We start from the raw sequence: 23,666 nt of genomic DNA on the forward strand, positions 1-23,666 counted from the left end.
GCAAGTATGCAAAAGTATTTTTTTGGCCCAAATGACGTCACACTGGTGACACTGAAGCGTAAAACTACCGCTACAAAAATGTGTTTCAATGGCCCGGCTCACTCCTGGGGAGTCGCTCTAGAGCTAGAGTTTTGTGTATCAGTTCGGCCACTGAAGATACATGGCGGTGCAACATAGTGAACTCCCTGTATAGTTGAAAAGTGTTCATTATGAAGACACGAAAACACAATTCGTAGTTTTAGATGATTAAACACGAATACAAACATAATTACGAATGCTTGTTTTCCATTTTCTCTTCATCGACCGCCAAAATACTAAACAGTGGCCCTTTAAGCAAGCCTGAGTTACTAATATAAAACAAACTCCCTTCTGTACGTGGCATTTAGACATTTTTGGATACTTGAAGCCAATGCACTATAGGTTTAGCATGTTGAGAGAACATTTATTTTATTACTTTTTATCTGCACCGCACTTCCTGTAAGCCGCTTTGGATGAAAGTGCCACCTAAGAGAAATATAATAAAATGTAACCCTCCTCACTTTATTGAGCAGATGGAAAGCAAGACAAAGAGCTTGGCTTGGGTCACACAGCGTTGTGGCTGTTGCCTATCTGGAGACTCAGTTTCATGCACCGCTGCAGGCAGTTAGAGATTAAGATGTTTTTGGGGGGCGGGGGGTTACTGTAGCAGCTGGTTGGTTTTAGAGGCACTACAAATGTAGTTGTTATGGTGTATTACTTTAGTTTAAGGTTATTTAGTTAGTGTAAGGGTTTTTTTAAGGTTGTAAATATTTGTATCTCTTAATTCTAGATGTATAGATTAAAAATACTTTCAGTTTTGTGTCTGGGTCTCTAGTTTAAGCTTCTGATAGATATTAGGGTGTTCCATTTCACCTCCCTTTAGTTTTTAGCAGCAGCCTACACTACTCTGTTCTAGTAAAAGTTGATGATCTGTGAACAAAGTCGGCTATCTGTCATAAAATAATATCTAAATTATACGGGCGTTCTGAAATTAAACTGGACTCAATATGAGAGTGAGAGAGCATTTTGGTCATCTTTTATTGATTTTTCTTGAATGATTTGAGCTGGAAAATGTGCAACTTGTTTCAAAAGACAACCAGTCTTCAATACTTATAATGCCTACAAATTTCCCAATTGAATTTTGCTCTGAAACATTTGTGCTGGATGTATAAGAATACTATGATCATATACTACTAGCCTAGCTCACTGAAGATAAGCACGGCGGTTAACTGCAAGCTGTTACAGAGACCTGTTGAAGAGCTGCAGAGACCCTGAACAGCTGTTTAGCGCAGTGGGAAATGTTGCTTCAAGTGCTAAAACTCTTTCTGTGTTTGCAAACACTTCTGGGGCTACATGCATACAGGCTGAGCAGAGGGACAGAGGGAAACAACTGTCTGGCACCGACTGTAGAGAACACTGAAAGCCCTCACACTGTAAAAAGGACACCAACAATTATATAAGAATGTGTAGACATACACAACATGAGTTATTTCATATACAGTAGAGCAGAGACAGTCAACTGGCTTTCCCAGAGACTACTTTTGCAAAGTGACAGAAACTCCCTCTGATGTCACTGTCTGATCCTACTGTACTTTGGACATCCTGAAGAATTTACCATCAGTTAGAACTGGCCATCTGTCCCTCTATACAACACTGACTGTCTGCACTCACATCTGCTGCACAGCAGGAGCCACAGGTACAATTACTGGAGGACCTCTGTCTGGGGGACCTCTGTCTGGGGGACCTCTGTCTGGGGGACCTCTGTCTGGGGGACCTCTGTCTGGGGGACCTCTGTCTGGGGGACCTCTGTCTGGGGGACCTCTGTCTGGAGGACCTCTGTCTGGAGGACCTCTGTCTGGGGGGACCTCTGTCTGGAGGACCTCTGTCTGGAGGACCTCTGTCTGGGGGGACCTCTGTCTGGGGGGACCTCTGTCTGGAGGACCTCTGTCTGGAGGACCTCTGTCTGGAGGACCTCTGTCTGGGGGACCTCTGTCTGGGGGGACCTCTGTCTGGGGGACCTCTGTCTGGGGGACCTCTGTCTGGGGGACCTCTGTCTGGGGGACCTCTGTCTGGAGGACCTCTGTCTGGGGGGCCTCTGTCTGGAGGACCTCTGTCTGGGGGATCCATCCTTTTTGTTGCACTTGTTAACCTTTTCAACTTACGGCCCGCGATAAAAATTGTTTTCATTATCAATTAATCAGCAGACTAAATCTAGATTGATTTATAGTTTTTTCTTTATAATGTGTTCCTAGATCTCCAAACTCCAAAGTGATGTCTTTAAATGTCTCCAAATATGCAAACATATTGACTTTGATATGATATAAAAGCAGAAAAGCTCAACATTTGTGAGACAGAAAAAACTATTTTTCAGACAATTTTTTATCAGTTATTCTAACAGTTTGCGATTATTTTTCTGTTGATCGACTAATTAGTTATCCTAAGCTGGGGGCTAGATAATTGTTGAAAGTTGAAAATCACAGCAGTAGACAAAACCACACACCCAGCAGTAACAGCATGACTCCTGAAGGGATAGTCTTCTTTTGCCTCACAGCTTACTGCGTGCTGCAGCTGAGTATCTGATGCAAGCCGGGGTAAAACCACATTACTGGAGGAAAGCACTGAGGGGACGCCTTCGTCTTACAAACACAACGATATATCCAACAAGGCTGCCCGGGAAACAAAACTGAAAAATACGCTTTTTAACTGTAGGACTTGGAAAAAAGCAACAGAAAGTAAAGTCAGTTTGTATAGATAAGACCGCCATGCTCAATCCGGTTTCCAGTTAAACTAATCAAACTGCAGGAAGTGCCTTGTGATGAGGCACTGTAGATTTATGTAATGCCTCCCTGCTCTTGTATATACTGCACAGCCTCCCTGCTCTCTGCTAGTCCAATAACTCATTAGCTGACTCTATAATAAGTGGAGGGAAAAGGCGGCAGCAGCTGAGGCTCAGATCTCTCTGTGAGACATTATGCATTTACAGGAGCACTCTATAAGAAGCTCTGCACACACATGAATACATCATGATATTAAAAATACAGAAGAATAGTCTTAATTAATAGGGGCGTGTGATAAAGTGTGTAACTGTGCATGCGTTTCCTTTTTGTTTTTTTTAAATCAACATGCATATTTTATTTCTCTTTGAAACGCTCACAGGCGTGAGTGGGAGTCGTGCGGATGGATCTGTGCCAATCTTTCCTAGAACAACATTCCTCTTCTGGGTCTAATGAGGAGAAGTCGACGCACTCTCAGAGGCAGACATCACCAACAAAGCCTTTTCAGAGGCCTCTCCATGTGTCAACCTGAGGAGAACTGTCTCCTGATCGGAATCTGGAGGTGCCGGCGTGCCGCAGTAATCCTGACGATAGACATTGCCAGCCGAAGCTGATTAATGCCGAGCATCCCCTGTAATTATCACATTAGCATACTGTAATCTCGCAAATTACCATGAAAATCACCACGACAGCTTCCCTTTCTTTCTCTTCCAGGGGGAATATCAGGCGACAATATAAATGCTCAGGATTCCGGTTTGTTTTCCCTTTAAAGAGTGACGCTAATTGATATAATCCTACAGGGAGGGGGATTCAGATGTAAAGACACTTGATCACAGCAGGAGCACAGTCACGCCTTCACACGCACGTCCTCCCAAAATGCAACTCTAGTCCAGCAATACATTTTAAAGCCACTCGCATTCATTATTCATTAAGATGATAGAAGGAGGCTTAATGTGAGCATCCTGGAAACGCTAACATCTAAGCCACAACATGCACACAAACAAACCTCACACACAGCGTCCGGCATGTCCTAGCTGAATGCTGCAGGGCACACACACACAAATATCTTTAGCCCCGCGGCTAATGCAGTGAGCATGTTTGCTGAGTGCAGGCAGGAAGTGAGGAGATATTTAAAAGGAAGCAGGTGGCCCTATAACAGAGCACTCAGAGCGTCATCTACACACAACTGTAGGAGGTGGTTGGTATGGTGCGGCGGAGGAGTGCGAAAATACCACCTCCTCCTCCTCCATCTCTTCCTCCTCCTCTTTTCATATCATGCCATCATCATCCTCCTTCATATCATTTTTCTAATCTTAAATCTTCTGAATCAACAAACAAATATAGTCCCTGTAGCGATCAGGCCTGTCGTGCTATGGGAATCGTGTGCATGTGCATGTGTGCGTGTGCGTGTGCGCGTGCGCGTGTGTGTGTGTGTGTGAAACGTGGGGACTCCCTGCTTGGATCATCTCCTGCATTATTAAAAAGTCTCCGGAAGTCAGCGCCTCTCTCTTTATCTTCCATTACCTCCACCCATTATACACTTCCTGTGAGAAGGGCAGGCACTCGGGTATAAGAACAAATATAATTGCTTATGGAGGTTATGCAACGTTCAACCAGGGGACTTCTTCCGTTTATTTCCCTCCCAAAACACTCGAAGCTTCGAGGTCCAACCTTCATGTAATCTTTTTGTGCAGCGATGAGGGAAAGAGGTCGATTTGTGTCGTTATTATTTGTGTGAACTGATCGACAATTGCTGTGGAAATGTTTTAATCTGTAAATGTAAAACACTTGCAAAACAACTCAAAATGTATAAATTGATTTCAAGTAAATGACAATAACTTGTAGTGACAACTTCCAAACTGACATTTGTGAATCAAATTTTTGTTTGTAAATCAAAAATGCATTTTTTGATCTCAATTATCTGTTTGTGGATTTGCATTTTACACACACACAGATTTGGGACAAACTTTCTGCTGGTCATAATGAAAACTGGTTGCAGTTAACATCCATGTCCATTCAAAATATCAATAGAGATTGTGTGAGATTCTCATAAATATTCAGTTATTGCCAAAAGGTCTTCTATGCTTACACAGAGATACTTCACCATCTTTACTCCCAGGCCTTATGGCTTAGGATAGACTACAGTGATTTAACTGACAACAGACAGTGGCCCATTACTAAGTAACGGGCCGTCTCCACGGCAGCGTTAAAAAATCTTGAAACGCTTCTGCCCATTCACTTTGAATGGGGTGACGTCACTTTTTTTCGCTTTCGCCGAAATGCATTGTGGGCAGGCGAGCGGAGATTCTCAGGATTTTCAAGATCCAAAGTTGAACAATGTTCAACTTTTGAAGCTGAGGAGGAAGCGTCAGCCAATCAAATCCCGTGTACGCAAATCTGACAGTTCAAGCTCTAGCCAATCAAACGGCGTGTATGCTGGGAGAGAAATACCGCAGGTCATTTCCTCATATTCCAAAACGTGGAGGAGAAATTAGCGGTAGCGAATCAATCACCCGGTGCTTTATGACCAGACCTACCGGGATATAAACCGGAGGAGCCAGGCATGGAGGGAGGTGGCAGAGACAGTGGTAGGTTTTCGCCTGTTTTGGGGAGTTTATATCCAGTTTACTTCGGGCTTTTTGGCTTCATATGTCGCGGGCGGGAGATTCATGTGATTGGTTGATCGCAAAAAAATCCCCAAGCCTCAGATACGCCCACCTCCAAGATTTTTTTAACGCTGCCGTGGAGACGGCCCGTAACACTTCAACAACCTGTTACAAAAGAATGACCATCACCTCCTCAGCTTGGGTCCATTTGAAACCACCTACCTATACTCGCTACTCATACTATTTGTGTCAAAGTACACGCTCCAGGGAAAAGGTTAGGGGGTAGTTCACTTTCAACATGCAGTACTTTGGCCAAAAGTATTGCATGTATATTTGAATGTAGTTTTAAAATTGTGAACGTGTTGCTTTTAAAAATGGTCAATGTGTCAAAACTCTGAAGCATAGCAATAATTCAAAGTTGTTCTGCCACCTCTAGGTAAGAACCTAGAGCCTTTTTGAGTGTTACGCTTCCTTTAGTGTGTCATATAGGTTTGTGTGCATGTAAATGGTCTGCAAAGGCTAAAATCCCTGTGTTCCCTACTGAGGGAGTTTCTCTCCCACACAAAAAGTACTTGATATAGATCCTTTAAGAAATCACACAGTAAAACATTATTCATTGATAGTGTATAAGATTATTTACATAACCAGTGAAATATAATTAATGTTGCAGAATAAACATTAATCAATTCAATTTCCTGAAATCAGATAACGATGATATTTAGCAAAAACAAAGCAGTGATTTTATCGTGGATGGTGCAGCCCCTACGTGACCTCTGCACAACAACACAAGAGAAGAAGAGCAGGAGAGGAAGCACCGACACTGTCAAATACTGCAGCGACTCACTAGTTTGGCTGCTGCCTTCACCTCTCACTGTAACGGGTAACACAGCGTTCACACCATCTCCTCCTTACTCTCGCTCTACCTCCAGTCTCCAAACTCAGTACTGTCAGCCTCTACCTCTCTCCCTCGTTTTCCAGCTAATCTACAGTCTGGCTGAAACCTCTGCATGAATAATTGAGATGAATGACAGAGCCGTCTCATTAGGTATTCACATAACATGCCGTAGCCTGGAGAGAGAAAGCGAGAGAAAACGTAATAAAAAGATGAAGTGTTGAAGGCACTGGGGCTGGTGGAGGTGTGTATCTGCGAGTGTGTGTGTGTGTGTGTGTGTAATCCCAAGACTAAACCAAAACTCAATGATTTAGAGCCAGCTGCCCATTTGATTGGCTGGATCACTGCACGGAAGGATTTTCCGAGAGCGGAGAACCATGACTCGACACGCCATGACTGACACCACTTGGGTCTGCTTCGTAAATATAATACGAGCGTACATGTGTCCGCGTTGTGTTTGCAGGTGAAAAATCTCTGACTATTCCATTAATAACTCATAAATACCAGCGGTTTATTTCCCGCTGTTTGCCTTACGCGCGCTGTGTGTGTTTGTATGACTCACCTAATCTTTATTTGTCCAATTACAACCCCTGTACTAATTCATGGCTGCTGTGCAGTGACATGTCGTAAACCAGTGTGTGTGCGCGTGTGTGTGCGTGCGTGCGTGTGTGTGTGTGTGTGCTGCCCACCTCCAGCTCCTGCTCTCTCTGCAGGGCGAACTGTTTAAAGGACTTGACGATGATCCCTGCGTTGGAGCAGTCGTAGACGAAAATGGACGGGCTCCCCATCCACGTCTGCAGGTCGTAGATGGACAGCGGGATGTACTGGGTGTAGTTCTGATGGAGAAAAAAAAAGAGGAACATGAGGCATGGTGTTATTGCTGAAAACTCACTTTTATAGATCTGTGTTTAATTATTAACTAGTCATCTGTTTGATGAAGAGTGTGAGCTTAGCGGGAGAGAAACAGTTGAAGTTATAATAAGGGAGAGTGAGAGAGGATGATGAGGATACAAAAAGAGCCAATGAGTATAAAAGGAATCCAATAGCCACAGTGCTAAAGGTGTTATACCCGTTACCTAATGGAAAATGACATTCTTCACCACTGCTCAAACATCAAATCCATCCCCTACTGATTACATTATATAGGAAATAAGTATAAAGGTGGGAAATATGGAGGGAAAGGGAGGAGAAGAGGACATCAGGCCCGGGGGTGTGCTGAGGACATGGAGGTAGGGTAAGCCCAGACAGCGGCGGTGCATCATTGTGAGTGGGTGCTTACTTATAGGACAGGGACATGAAAAACTCAAGATGTTATGTCTGATTTGCAAGTCCCAACCCGAACATCACAGCATGCAGTTAGCTGCTGTGGTGCTGGGGGGGCTTTACTGCATCAAGTTCATCTCAACGGCACAAACCCCTCTCAAACTGGTCAATGATTTCAAAGACCTGGGACATACATTATATATCACAATATCATACATCATGGAATATGTGAAAGACTTCCAATCTCAGAAAGCCAAAGCCTGGGCGGTAGCATTAAAGTGGACAAAATATGACGATATGACCTGCTGAATGCAATAAATGTTAATATGATCAGGACAATCGTTGAGGCAATCATTGTTTATGGCTCCAAGACCTGATCCCTCAATGCTCCATCAACGTCTAGACGGGTGCTATACCAACCTCCTTCACAAGGTGCAAAATCTATCCTGGAAGACACACCCAACGTTACAGCAGATATATGGTCTGTAACCCAAACCCTGCAGCAGGTATAAGGTAACATCCCAGGTCTCAGGGAGGGCCTAATTCAACGGTGGTCTAGATTTGATGGCCAATCTGAACACATTTTTAATCTTGCTGTATTGAAGCCTTCAAAAGGGTCGATAGCTACATTCTCAGAACAACCATGGACAAATGGAGTCGAATGTCTCTCAACTTGCAATATGATTATGATATGTTCATTGTTAAGTCATTTCACCATATTAATTGTCCAAGTTCTCACATGATCCTATTTCGTAACTTGTAACACGCCGTTAATGATCCTATTTCGTAATTTGTAACACGCCGTTAATCCCAAACAGACCAATCATTGCTTAATAGTAAGATTTGACCTTGTTATGGTTTCATAATTTGACAGCTCTCCATGCATTAGTGAAGTAACTACAAGTGCCATCAACTCCTTTCAAATACAAATGATTACATAAGACCGGATGTTCCCACTCCATGTGAGCTCCTTATATGACTAGGCAAACTAATGAGAGTAGTGTTTCATTTGATTATTTCCTTAATCACATTATAGTTGCATTTGTGATCTCAGCAACAGATAATTAGGGTTTCTAGGTTCTAGATGTCAATGGCTACTGCTCTCGTTTGTGTGTGTTACCTTATTGAAGACCCAGATCTCTCCGTTGACGGTGGGCCGCGGCACCCCGTGGCCGTTGTAGTGGAAAAGGACCCGCTCCTCTTTGGCGTTGCGTCTCAGCGACGTGCACAGCTTCTTCACCTCGTCCACTGTGGGGTCCAGGCTCTGTTTGTAACGCGCCTGGAGAAACAGGAGAAAAGAGAGGGCGGTTTTAGCATGAAAGATTGTTGAAATAACAATGATCCGTTTATTTTATTAACACAATATCATTGAAGTCATTTGGATTGTCTTTGTTGTTATCATATTTGATCTCTGCTGCTCTCCCTGAGGTTTCTTCCATTTTCCCCATTAATTGTTGGTTTTCTTTGGAGTTTTACAAGTGTCCAATGCTGCACACCCCTGAGATAAATGAGTAGTTTGTGACTTTGGGCTATATAAATACAATTTGATTGATAGATTAATTGCTGATCATTTTTAATCTAACTGTAAAAGACAAATAACTTCTATCTTTGACTAGACAAGGTGTGCGTAATTTATTAACACAGCTTTTTACAAAGCTAAGTTGAATACTCAATTCTGATTGGTCAAAGGTTGGTCAGAGGTTGTTTATTATCGCTAACAGACTGCTACTCAGGAGAACAGACCGTTGCAAAGGAGGCTCAAGGGACTATGTGCAGTCAATACGCAGAAAGAAATCATTTTAACGTCAGCTGTGGATAGCAATCTCGACCATGGGATCATTTTTGAATATTCACTTTTATATTTTGGAGAAAACAAAACACATTTACGATTCATGATGGTTAAACCGTCCCCAGTAAAGAAAAGAAAAAGAGAACAAGAGAAGGAAAGAGAATAAAAGAGCGCTGGACGTCAGAGAAATCAACAGAAGAAAACAGACAGGAAGTAAACACTAACAGGAACACGGTGTGGGCTCTGGCAGTGATTCAAGTCTGCTAATGGAAAAGAGAATTTGAAAATACTTTTACAAAAAACCTCCATCAGTACTGCCGTCATTTCAATGTACGTTGCTCTTGGGATCCTGATCATCACATGAATGACCGGCTCATTGCACATTATCCCTCACTAAAAACGTAAGAAGGAACTGTTGAAAAACCATAGCAACGCACTGACACTGCCCAAATCTTACTGTAGCCTACATCACAGTCACGGCACATAAGATGATTGCTATTGTTTAACCACAGATAATGGTAAATTATTTCTATTGAGTCTGCTACATAACATACCTTTTACTGGCTGAACAAATATCTTGCAAGCTTGACATTATGTAAAGTCTTTTTCATTCTTTCTAACATGTTGCCATTTAGCTCAAGCCACAAAGATGCCTCGTAAATATGTATTGCTGTGGTTTAATGAAAAACTCAATCACACAACACATTTGCCAGTTAGTATGCCTGCAAATCCTAAGGGATGCTGGGAGAAGGGCAGACCATGCGTTACATCTCTATTCATTATGGTACATGACGCAATAACTGCTGGTACTGGTGGTTTTAAAATGCATGTAACATATAGCAAACAAAGCCATGGGGGAAAAAGATGTGCATGTGAGAAAACAAAGACGTGTTCTACTACAGAATGTGACACATTAGGCTGGGTAGATGTAGATCACCCCATGTTTCCTATATATCTTTTCTTCATGTGTGCGTCACAAGGCTTTCTGTGAGAGCAGTACTGACTGCAATGAGTCTGTGTGATCCAGCCGGGTCTTACATAAACACACTACTCATTTTACAGGTATTTCTATGGTTGACAATGGGGAAAAAATGACACATTTTCTTTAAGGGGAATGCAGCAGACTCAGGTCATGGTCATGTGTTTGACATCTCACAGCAATAACATGTACATTATGATGTTGAAGTAAGAACTTCTCAAGTTGACCTGCGTGTGGTTAAGAGGCAAAGAAGAGTTTTTTCTAGCTTAATACATCGAAAAGTTCAAAAACAAGGAAGAACTATGATGTTATAACAACGAACAAACAGCGTACTATGATGTTATAATAACCAACTTGCTCAGCCTTTGAAACTGAAACCATTTTGCGAGAACAATTATTTGTTTTTCCTGGCAGTAAGTGGAATAACAGTGGAAAAAAAATTACATTAAAACGTCGGCATCGGCCAAATTGTTATTCTTAACATCGGCATCGGCCAAGAAATGTATCATCGGTGCATCCCTAGAGGAAACATTTCCTGAAGGCAAAGCACCCAAATATACAGAATCAGAAAAAATGTAATGCATCTGAAAATCTTTTCCGCAAAACTCCATGAACCTACTGGGGGAAAGCAGTTAAATTATGCACAAAAATAAGTACATGACAATTTGTCTCGAGGACAAAAGAGGAATTTATGTAATGTCTGGTTTTGTTTTCAACGAATATACAACCTTTTTTTTTACGTGTTCAATGTTTATGAAATAATTACTGGGAACAATACAATTGAACAAAAGGCATTGCCTCAAACATTTCCCCAAGGGATTACATCGTTACAATGTATTTGTATGCTGAGTTTTGGGGATATTTCGTGCATTCTGTTTTGAGAAGCCCAAAAATAAGTACGTGACTCAGTTATGGAGTGACTAAGGATTTGGCACACTCGATGGAGACATTTTGTTTGCAAAGCTCCAATATAACATTGAAGAAAGACTCTGTGCTTTGAAAGATACAACAACAACAGATAACCGTAACCTTTCGAAAAGCCTTTCACGTGTTGAAACCGATTTTAGCTTTCAAGCATAAACCCAAAGAGCTGAGAGCATTTATAGGATAGCTACATAAGCAAGTGTAAATTGTGGGTAAAAAAGCATTCTTTACACTTCCAAGTGTGAACTTTGAACAAGCTGTTGGTAGTAGGCAGGGTAAACAATATGACATAATATTGTAGCAGTTTTGGAAACCTCTTGTATAAAACTGTTTTACAAATGAGGCAGTTCAGTGCCTTTTGAAGCACATATTCTACAATATACAAACAAACACAAACCAAGTTTTAGGAGTATCAACTTCGTTGCTGCACTGCTGTCAAATTGTTTTCTCTGTCACTTCAGATCATTCATCACCAGTCTCAGTGCTTTTAGAAGTGTGTGGAAAAGCTGCTTGAGAATTTCTAAAAGAATATTTGACAGAGGATGTGTGCATCTGTTTGTGGTTCTTCATTTCTCTCTCTCTCGTGTGTGTGTGTGTGTGTGTGTGTGTGTGTGTGTGTGTGTGTGTGTGTGTGTGTGTGTGTGTGTGTGTGTGTGTGTGTGGGTGTGTGTGTGTGTGTGTGTGTGTGTGTGTGTGTGTGTGTGTGTGTGTGTGTGTGTGTGTGTGTGTGTGTGTGTGTGTGTGTGTGTGTGTGTGTGTGTGTGGTGTGTGTGTGTGTGTGTGTGTGTGTGTGTGTGTGTGTGTGTGTGTGTGTGTGTGTGTGTGTGTGTGTGTGTGTGTGTGTGTGTGTGTGTGTGTGTGTGTGCGTGCGTGCGTGCGTGATGGACATAGAGGTGTCAGCTGGTTATGTAACAGAGAAGCACCCTGCAGCCCGGTCTGAATCATAATCACACTCACCGAGGCCCTGCTGTTACCTCACTAACAGCCGGCCTCCTGTCAAATGGCTTTGAGTCAAAGTAGAAGACATGTGTTAAGCCCAACTTTTCGCAAAACGTTCACAAAATCGAGAAAATAAATCGAAACAATGTTGAGGAGAGAGAAAAGTTCACCCATCGAATCAAAATCTGATCGTAGGAATAAAAACAAATCCCATTAAAAAGTCTCCAAAGAAAGAAAATATCCCCCTTTATTTTTATCCCAAATGCAAGAAGAACCGGAATTGTTTTAAACAGGGGACCAGTCTTCCTTCATAGCAGTACATTTCATCATATTTAAAGGAGAGGTGTCATGCTTTTCCGGTTATTACCCGTCCCCTTGTGTGTTATGAAGGTTTTTATGCATGTAAACGGTGTGCAGAGTCAAAACCCTCAAAGTACACCCTGTAGCGAGTAAAACTCTAACACAGAAAAGACCTCCCCAAAACGCCTCGTTGGAGATACGTCACTGTCCATTTGATTCTTCCGGGTACGGCATGATGTCAGCATACGTCATCTTAAGACAGTTTACAATTTATATCAAAATTAAACCAGCTCTTTTATGACTATTTGACAGTAGTGTATGATTTTTGTAGTTTAAACTCTACAGAGGCCAAACTGAACAGACATTGATCAAAGATGCCACATTTCAGCCTCCCATATCTGGATGAGTTTGAATTGCAGTGTGATATCAGAGCTGACAAGCTGATTGAATTTGGGCATAATCAGATCAGAGCGCCTGAATGCCGAGAGACACATCCCGGTGATATCAAGTGCTATCTGAATGGCATAATGCTGTTAGTGAAGGGGCCTGCAGTGATGGAGGTATAGCATTTGAAATCAGAGCTCTAGGGAAGAAGTGGGTGGTTGGGAGGTACGCTTTTGGAAAGAGTGTGTCAAATGTAATGAGGAAATAGAGCAGGGAACAGGCAGGTGGGACAAGTGTTGACACTTACCTGCCTGTACTTCAGACCAATCCCAAATGTGTTTAGATGATTTAGCAAAGCTTTTCATTTACATTCCTGACAGTCAGGAATATTTTATTCAAGTGGTGTGGAGAGATTAAGAACATTCGTGGGGCATTCTACCGAATTTGTACAAAGTGCGGTCCCACAACAAGAAAAACTATTTAACAAAACAATTAAGTATTCAGACATAGATATTTACTAAGAATATGTTATGGTCTATTTAAACACAAGGCATTAAATTAGATGTGATAAGCTAAGCTTAATATATACAAAAACATCATTTATAGGGTACTTTCTATTGGGAAGTAGCTGTCCCCAACCCTGACATCTACATTTCAATCTCTGTAAATAACACTTAAAGGTAGGGTAGGTAAGTTTGAGAAACCGGCTCCAGATGGCTAGAATTTGAAAATACACAACCGGAGAAAATCTGCCACTTCCTTACAGAGCCCCTCCTCCAACACACACGAACGCGCACATGACCAATGAGGGCACGAGATAAGTTTGTGCACAGATGGAAGGCTGACAGGCAGGTAGGCCATCCAGTTATTTTAGCCGGGCCGGCTAAAACGATTGGTCGTGCTTTTTACAGTACTACGGCTTCCACAGATGACATTTTGTTATGGATTTTTTGTCAAAGCACTTAAGATATTCATTGCTATCGGGATGTTAAGAGCATTCCATGGAATATAACAAAAAGTGTATCTCGAGCCGGTTTCTCAAACTTACCTACCCCACCTTTAAAACATTTTTTAAAATGTTGTACAATGGTGTATTTGGAAGATCTTTATGATTAGATTCAAACAGAAGTTGGAATATTTAGATTTATTGTGGGTATCATTTTTTAATAAAAAAACTATACTCAAAAAATCATGTCCACAGTTTTCATGTCACTACCGAAACACAAGGGGTTTTAGTCCAATGGCTGAGCATGGTTTTTAGCCACACCCCTGCATTTTTGACTAGGCAGTGACTCTGCATCCCTGTCCCTCATGGCTGAATGGCAAGTAGCTATATCCCATACTTTTGATATAAATCTGTTCCAAAATCTGAACATCTGCGTGTAACCTTAAGAATTGTCACTACCAAACATATATTATCTTCAATTAAGTAAACTTTTTCGGGGTTTTAAGCAAAGTATTAGGTTTTTATGTGTGTAAACCTCTTCAGAAACGTGTATGCTAGCCATGTACTTGCTAGCATTCTTTAGTTATGCTCAATTTGAGCTAGAATCGTCACTACCGAAACATATGGTAACGTTTCGGTAATTGACATGATCGTTTCGGTAGTGACCAAATGGAATGGTAAGCAGGTAAATCCCATAGTTTTGAAATAAATGTGTTTTAAAGTCTGAAAATCATTGTGTTACTTTAAAGGTCTCTTATTATACTATTGTTAGGCATATATTATAGGTCTCAGATATATAACAAACATGTCTATGAAGTGTTTTGCTCTAAATACCAAACAGATCATGCATTCTAGCCTCATCCCCCTCTATTTCAGCCTGTTACTAAAGTGCTGATTCTGGGTCAGTAGCTTCAAACATTCACACTTCAACATAAGGCATGCTATGAGTCAAGATTAAGCAATAAGGTTGAGGGAATATGATACAACCTTGAGAACAAAATACTGTGGTCACTACCGAAACAGTGGATGTTTTGTAAAAAATTAAGTATATTGAGTTATCAACTAAAATGATATGATACTGATTGGTTTAATGTATGTTCAATTTCAACAATCATCAACTCTGGAATCAATATGATCAGTATTATGCATTTTACAAAGAAAGTTTGCATTATGATTTTTATGGATTGTATAAATTGAATTTTGAAATTTGATTAAAAATTCACTTTTATTAATTTAATTGTGAAAACCCTCAAGAAATATTTTTTTAAATACTAGTTAGAGAAGGGAAGGTAAAACAATCTTAACAGGTTAATATAATACTATTTTACTAGTGTATTTACTATGTTTCGGTAGTGACCATTTTTGGTAGAGGAAGAACATTCCAATACAGTCTGAAAATACGATATAAAATGTACGGTTCTTTTACAAGATATGTGTAATTTAGATATGGTACAAAATATATATGGACAAAGTTTTTGGAAAAAAACATACAAAATTTCAAAACATTTCCAACCTGACTTTGGTCCAATTCGGTAGAATGGCCCATGTATGAGAAGACACCTAGGAGAGTTCATTTAAATATACCAATGACAATTCCCTCAAAGAACAGGCTTGTGTTTGTGAATCATCTCCTTAAATGAAGGACGAGGGGCATCATTGCCACAGGAAACACATTCTTTTTAAAAAGGTGCGTTCTGCGCTCGCTCCATCGCCATTTATCATCATGTCACATCAACGGAACAGGCAACCTTTTCAAAGAACCGTATGCCTTCAAGATGCAATTAAAAATAAGCTGTAAGGTGCAGTGGGAGCCTCTCTGGCTGTCACACACATCCGGCTGCATTTAATGCAACAAAAGTGTTTGGTGACAGAAAAACAACTAGATGTAAGTCAGAACGTCCAGAAACATTTCAAGCTACCATTAAGATTTATTTCTGAAAGGTCAAATTCACCTGTTGCACATCTTTGAAATATGTCTTCCTAACACTGGAGATACTCATTGAAAACTTTGAAGAAAATTCATAATATTAAGAGTCATAAACCTTTCTTTATCAATGTGTATGAGTGTTTGAAAAGACTTGCAGTAAAGGAATGGAACTTAATCCAATGAATACTTTCATACTTCAGTGAAAGAGGAATGTTTACAAGTTGAAAGATGAAATATGAATCAAAGGCAGCGTTTCCGCCAGGGGGGCGTCTTGCCGTCATTTGACGGAACGCCCTGAACTCGAGCCGAGGGCGTCCAAAAAAATAAACAATTCGAGAGAAGGTCGAGAGTTGTTATCGCTTGAAATGACGAAAAGGAAAAAGGACAAGGAAATCCCTCTGTTGGAGGGGCAAAGGATTCTGGTGGGATTATTTTCGCCGCCAGCAAAGCGTGTTCCTGTGACGGAAAGTGTACTGCCGGCGAGCCTCGACGGGGGGTGCTAGTGGAGCACGCGCGTGAACTGCGAGCGCCGGAGCCTCGCAGCGCCGAAACTGAGGCTCCGTGGTAAATTGTGGTAAAATGAAGAGCCGTTTAGGAGCCGAAAGAGCCGGCTCTTCTTAGTGAGCCGTGCCAAATGATCCGGCTCACTTAAAAGAGCCGGAATTCCCATCACTTACGTAAAGAGATAGTATCTATAAAGGGACAGCTCAATTCAAAATTCAAGTCACGTGACACAGCGCGACGTCACACCCCCTGCTCTCGGGGTGGACGCCCTCTCAGCCCTGGTCTGGCGGAAACACTGATCAAAGGATATTTTAACTTTGCTTAGAGCAGCAGCCACTTGTTGTCAGAGAGAGAGGAAGTGAGTGAAGTCAACCTCTGGCCTCTCAATTACAACTCAACATGCAAATAAGACTGAGCATGTTTAGATGTAAAGTACACCAAAGGAACAGAGGGAAACATGAAGGACAAGGAGAAAGAAGAAGGGACAAAGGAAGAGGAAGTGTTTCAAAGCATTGTGTCGTTTTTTCACCAGCCTCCAAATATATTTAAAAAAACACACAAACAAGAAAGTTACTCTAATATTGAATCCAATCAAGTCCCATCCAATGAACACAAAATCCAACACTCTGTCCTGAAGACAGAACCCAGAGTAACCACTAACCAGGATGACAGTCTGTAACACAGTCAGGACTGGAGACCTTGAAACATTAATTAGTCTTGGAACTGGGGCCTTCTGGTCCTGCAGCCACTACTCCACCACTTGGTGACCGCTTTCTCTGCATTGAATTGCTGTGCAGGAGGGCCATGAACTGAGGTGTGTGCGTGTGTGTGCGTGTGCGTGTGCGTGTGTGTGTTTCCTGGCCTCAGGGCGTTAAGCTCCTTACACACCAAACTGACACCAAATTACACGTCCCGACGGAACGTCGGCTCACGTCTCCTGCGTCTTGGCCATGTTTCGCACTGGAACACACCGCAAAGACTTCAGCCGACGGCCAAGTTGCACGTACGAACTGCGCATGTGTGAGTGGCCCCGCCCCCTCCTTCCTGATCTTGCATGTCTAGAATTCTGGTTCAGTAGATGTATTTTTATGTCATATATGACCTTTTGTTAATGGTACAGCAATAGAGGAACCAACCCAAGAAAGCAAAGAGCAGCACCCAGGTACAGTCCACACCAACCATTTCATCTGAAGACAAGCAAGCGTTTGGCCAAATGTAGGAATAAGGATTAAGAAAAAACGTAATAAAGATCTTTGTAAGATATATGCTGTGTCTCAATCTTGACTATCATCAGTACACTGCTTCTTGGACACTATGAGCACTTACGCAGTGTGTGAATTTCAAATGGGGAGCGTTGCCTCAAATTGCACAATGTTGCAAAGTCCTTACCGAAAGTAACGATCGACGCTGTTAGATAGTCTTCAGAAAAGCAAATCAAAAGGACTGCTTAAATAACCCAATATATTTAATGATGGCTTCTTTTCAACACCAGTAATGATGTGCGTCTAATAATATTGAAAAAAACGAAACATGTTTAACTTTCGTACAATGCTGTTATGAGTGCACCATCTGCGGATTCATAGTGCACTGCATTTTGCCATACTTCCCATTGGGACACACATATGCACTCAAATAGCTCATATAAGTACAGAAGTAAAAACTATGGAGACATGAATTATTTTCTAGGCCATCACCAAGAGACTAATGGCGCTTTTCCACTGCAGGACCTAGCACGGCTTAGCACAGCTTAGTTTGGCCTTGGTAGGCCAGGCTAAAAGCTGCGTTTCCATTACAGTTTAGTAACTGGGGTAGTTACTATAGTAACGCAGTGTAGGCGGGGCGATTGGCTGTTTGGCAGGCGGAGCGACGCCGTGTAAAACTGCCGTGACGTCATCTTCAATGCGAACCACAAAACCAAAACATCAGCCGTTAGCTGTTAGCACTCAGAGCTCACAGCTCCTCAAATATGTTCAGAAACTAGACAAAAGTTAAACAAGTACAAACCACAGACTGCCTGTGTCATGGTGAATACAGTCGCTGGTTTATTTATGTCTGTATAGGCCGTTGTTGTGAGTGTGGACGGAGCATATACAACGTTAGCTTGGCCTGATCGATCCGATCTCCATTCAGAAAACACGCATTTTAAAAGGTTTTTCGACCGGTATCAGTATGTTGTTACTTCGGCATCATTTTGAAACGTGTATTACAATTAAATCACGGTAAAATATGTTCATGTTGTTATAGCCCCCTTGCCAGCGATTCTCTCTGACCATTCAGCAGTCGAGAGTGTTTACGTCACTAGTTTAGCATATTCAGCCCGGTTGTTGGCCCGGTAAGAACCTCGATTTTGGAGGGCCAGAAAAAAGGTGAAAAAGTAGCCCTGAGCCGGAACTACCCCTAGTGGAAAATCAAAATAAATCGGGCCGGGCCAACCGTGCTGCAGTGGAAAAGCGCCATAATGTTAACAAAGAGCACCCAATCATGACATCCAAAAATTCTCGTTCATCAGTTGACAGAATTTTGCCAAATGTTAACGCTGCAGCTAATGAATGTTTCCATGATGGCTAAATGGTTAATGCCCGTGAAGCTGACAAAGATTGTTTGAGAGGGAACAGAAAAATCACTCTGAAACACAACCCTACTGTATGTGTAGTTTTGGTAATCCAACAAGACCAACTGAGCGAAACTAATCATTACATTGTGTAGGTAAATTACACAGTTGTTGTACGACTCAATCAGTCACTGATCCTTTAACACATCATCTCTACCACTAAGCAATAATGAACATTTGAATGACCAACAAGGCTATTGAAGATAAAGACACTCTCTTTACATTTGTTCAATGTCATTTAGATAATAATTGGGTTGATAATTCCTGATAGCAAGGGATGAAAAGATAACTCAAGACCCTTTAGATTCAATCAATACTGATCTACATTCAGCGTTCAGTCTGATGTGAAGAGACAATTTTCCTATAGCGGCAGATAAAGTCTCCTTATTCACATTTAGCTGAGAAAGTACAGCCGGTTTGATAAATAGCAGGCCTGTGTGGTGGTAGTCACTTCCCCAGTGACAGCAGTCGTGCTGGGGCCAGTGTGTCCGGGCTGAGTCAGTTCACAGCGGGTCGGATGGAGCAGAGGGAGAGATGACATGTCTCCTTACTTCTGCCAGTACACACCTTCTGCTGACTACATTACCCATTCAGCCATTTCTCAGTGCCTCAACTGCTGATTTGGAGGTGTGGATGATTGTACTTTTGAGGAGTTCTGGTCAGAAACACCATACAGTAGATACATTTTGATAAGTTAAATAACCACCTAAAGTTTAGCATCAAGAAATAAAATTGACCTCTAAGTATTGATGACTTTGTAAAGGCATAACGTGTTCCAAATGGCAGATGTAATGGTACAGAAACACTAATTTCTTCTTCATCTGTTCTGAACACTACTGCCGCAGCTGACTAAGTGACATGGGTTATGTAACTGGCAGAAGTTCTTGCTTGTGAACTACATGTTAAACAGGGTGACATAATACAAAAAAGATTTCAAAAACGAATTGCTTCAACTGGACAAACTGTTTCTTCCGTTCTCTAACATCTTCAATGTTCTGACTTCAAAGAACATGAGCTGGGAACCAACAAAACGTTTTGTCTTCTGAATGTAACAAACTTCACTTCCTTTACTTGACTCTACATACATTCTGTAAACATATGCTTTCAAACGTAAAACATTTTTTATTCCAAAAACACATGTTGCTCTTAATTCAGAGTCATAAGAGACATAACAACTGGTGAAAAGCCCAAAACAAAGGCCTCTAAAATGTGTTCTTAAAGAGCATATGTGACTGAATCAGTTTTAGATTGGGGAAGCTTTAAAAGGCTGTATTGGATTAAGAGCTCTGTGTGTTGAGTGTGTATGTTGTGTACATGTGTGTGAGAGAAGGGACAGAGAGACCTCTAAAGCACCAGTCCAATTAAAAGCTGAGTTCCGAGCAGGGGGGTGTGTGTGTGTGTGTGTGTGTGTGTGTGTGTGTGTGTGTGTGTGTGTGTGTGTGTGTGTGTGTGTATTTTTTACTCTATGGGGGAACAAGTGCTTGCTATTCTGGCTCCAAAATGGTGGAACAAGCTCCCCATTGATATAAGGACAGCAGAAAGTCTACACATCTTGCAAGAAAATGAAGAAAACCTCAATTAGCCCTGTCAGGCGACATTTCTGACATCCTTTTCACAAAAGGAATTAGGTGCACCTAATAAAACTGTCCATGATTGCTGGCAACCAATGTATTGCTCTATTATGGAAGAGTTCAGTACTGTACTTTTTCCGACTATTACATTTAAAAAACAGTAGAAGAAGGCCAGACAGCAGTAACCTGTGGTCCGACAGAGGCACTGAGGCAGCTATTCTTATCCGAGCAGCCCGCCGCCTATTACCGTGCTCGCCTCTGCTCTAATCAACTGCTGCCCTCATTTCCAGCCACCTGCAGGGAGAGTAACACCAGTTGGTGATTGAGGAGGGATTGGAGCAGGCAGGAGTGCCACAAACCATTAGTCTGGAGACAGAGCTGGGGACTGCTGCTGTCTCCGACTCTGTGTGACGTTCTGACACTGTGTGTCTGTGCACTTCTAGTCGGGTAATCTCCCCACCAATCAAATTGGATTTTTATTAAAACCTTTTCATTTTCCCCTAGAGTAATTATCTCAAAAAGGACTCATCCTACAGTGGCCTGTGCCGGATGCATAATAAAGTAATTTCTTCTTGGAAGAATGAATAAGCAACGGTGTTTGAGAAGGGATCATTAAAATGTTATAGCGAATGCGCCACATCATAATGTAAAGTGAAGTTACAAGTTATTTGTATGTTTTAAAATGCTCTGGAATAATTTCTCTAGGCAAGGCAAGGCAAGGCAAGGCAAGGCAAGTTTATTTATATAGCACCTTTCAACACAAGGCAATTCAAAGTGCTTTACAAAAAATGAAAGACATTAAGAAAATGGCATTTAAAATCAGTCATTAAAAAGAAAAGATAATATAATACACATTAAAAGAAAAAATACATGGATAAAAGTTACAGTGCAGTTTAAGATGTGAATAGTTCAATTAAAAGCGGCGACAAAAAGAAAAGTCTTCAGCCTGGATTTAAAAGTAGTAAGAGTTGCAGCGGACCTGCAGGTTTCTGGGAGTTTGTTCCAGATGTTTGGAGCATAATAACTGAACTTCTCCATGTTTAGTTCTGACTCTGGGGACAGAAAGCTGACCCGTCCCTGAAGACCTGAGAGATCTGGATGGTTCATAATTTAGCAGTAGGTCAGAAATGTATTCTGGGCCTAAACCATTCAAAGCTTTATAAACCAGCAGCAGTATTTTGAAATCTATTCTTTGACACACTGGAAGCCAGTGTAAAGACTTCAGAACTGGAGTGATGTGATCCACTTTCTTAGTGTTAGTGAGGAACCAGTGTAAAGACTTCAGAACAGGAGTGATGTGATCCACTTTCTTAGTGTCAGTGAGGACTCGAGCAGCAGCGTTCTGAATCAGCTGAAGCTTTCTAATAGATTTTTTAGTGAGACCTGTGAAGACACCATTACAGTAGTCGAGTCTACTGAAGATAAAAGCATGGACAAGTTTTTCCAAATCCTGCTGTGACATTAGTCTTTTAATCCTAGATATGTTCTTTAGGTGATAGTAGGCTGACTTAGTAACTGTTTTAATGTGACTGTTGAAACTCAGGTCAGAGTCCATGACTACACCTAGATTTCTGGCTTTATCTGTTGTTTTGAACATTGCAGACTGAAGCTCAGCGCTAACTTTTATACGTTCTGCCTTAGCTCCAAAAACCATTACCTCAGTTTTATCTTGGTTTAATTGGAGAAAGTTCTGACACATCCAGTCATTGATTTGTTCAATGCACTTACTCAGTGTTTGAATTGGAGCATAGTCTCCTGGTGAAATTGTTACATACATTTGTGTGTCATCCGCATAGCTATGGTAACTTATTTTGTTGTTCTTCATTATCTGAGCCAGTGGTAGCATGTAGATGTTAAAGAGAAGAGGCCCCAAGATGGAGCCTTGAGGTACCCCACATGTCATATTTGTCAACTCAGATGTGTATTTACCTATAGAAACAAAGTTGTTTCTGTCCTTTAAGTAGGATTCAAACCAAGTGATGCTGGATGCTTGCTCACTACGGAAGTAAAGAAATAACAACCTGTCAACAGCCTGTTTTAACTCAAATGTAATTTCTCTTCATATGTGATGTCCTTCTGTGACTTCTAAGAACAGTACATACAAAAAGTTATGTTTATGGATCTATAACTGGTTTGATGTAATGTAAAATGATAACCAACTTGTATATGTTTTGGTTTGCTTTGTATTAATTGAAATATCTTTAGGTTTCTTTGGCCCCCAATAGGAATCTTTGTCATGTCTGATAAATTGCCTGTAGTGATGTCACACGCCAGGCCTCGTTAGCCAGATATTCCTCTCTGTTTGAGGTTAAAGAGTCTATGCCGCTTTAGCCGCTATTAGAAATGTATCACACAAGAATACTTGACCAGAGTTGAGGGATTGTTGGTCTTCCTTAATTTCAAATATGTTGTCTATTGTTCTTTCCATGTCTTTTCTTGACTTGGTCAAATTCAGGATGTCAACGATCTGTATTTCCGCATGATCAAATTAGATTTATATATATATATATATATATATATATATATTTATGCAACAAAATGTATATTTCCCGGCTGAAATTAAAATGTTGGGCAGTGGGGCAATGATGGCTATGACACACATTCAGAGCCCTGGGGAGGATGTCATCGATCCACCTCAGTTTATAAATAGCTGGTTCTTTTGTACACAACACCAGGGATCCAACCGCACATTACACACACAAACACATGTATGTTATTTGACGCACACAGAGGATGTGTGTCATCAGTTTCCTATAATAACTCAGCAGGAGCGCTGAGGGGTTTCATCAGACATATTTATAACACGATCAATGGATCTATATCCACGCCAGAGCTGGATGTGACATATTACCTACATGTGTTTTACAATGTGTGTATATCTGTGTGTATTTGGTAGTTGCTCTTTTTTCTTTGCTATGCCTGCATGTGTTTGAATGTGTTGTTCCCCGAATGTCAATGGCTATGCATGCATCTCGACCTTACGTAAATAACCCAGCCTTAGTTTTCTTTGGTCATTTGTGCGTACATTCAAGTTAATCTCATTAAGAAACACTAATAATAAATAATTTGCTTTGTAACAGTAGATAGTTTCCTGCTTCCTCCAATACACAAATGCAAGTAAGTTATAGAGTCCTACAAACCTGCTTAATGACAATGAAATATGAATCAATAAAATGTCTATTCCTTGACTGAACAATAACTGTATGCTGATATCGTGCAGTTTGCTATAAATGTAAAGG

General features: G+C 41.2%; 1 protein-coding gene across 5 annotated transcripts in view; it reads right to left on the minus strand.

Annotated features, from left to right (window-relative positions):
- Positions 1 to 23,666, minus strand: part of rptor (regulatory associated protein of MTOR, complex 1) — a 219,666-nt gene that overhangs the window by 145,112 nt on the left and 50,888 nt on the right. For all 5 annotated transcript variants that reach the window (XM_034130268.1, XM_034130259.1, XM_034130240.1 and 2 more), the window contains exons 5-6: positions 8,674 to 8,832; positions 6,980 to 7,126 (exon numbers count right to left, since the gene is read on the minus strand). In XM_034130268.1, the coding sequence (XP_033986159.1) occupies positions 6,980 to 7,126; positions 8,674 to 8,832 (306 nt within the window). The remainder of the gene's footprint in view (positions 1 to 6,979; positions 7,127 to 8,673; positions 8,833 to 23,666) is intronic.

Source organism: Trematomus bernacchii, unplaced genomic scaffold, assembly GCF_902827165.1.
Source record: "Trematomus bernacchii unplaced genomic scaffold, fTreBer1.1, whole genome shotgun sequence".
In the NCBI taxonomy this organism is placed as follows: Eukaryota; Metazoa; Chordata; class Actinopteri; order Perciformes; family Nototheniidae; genus Trematomus; species Trematomus bernacchii.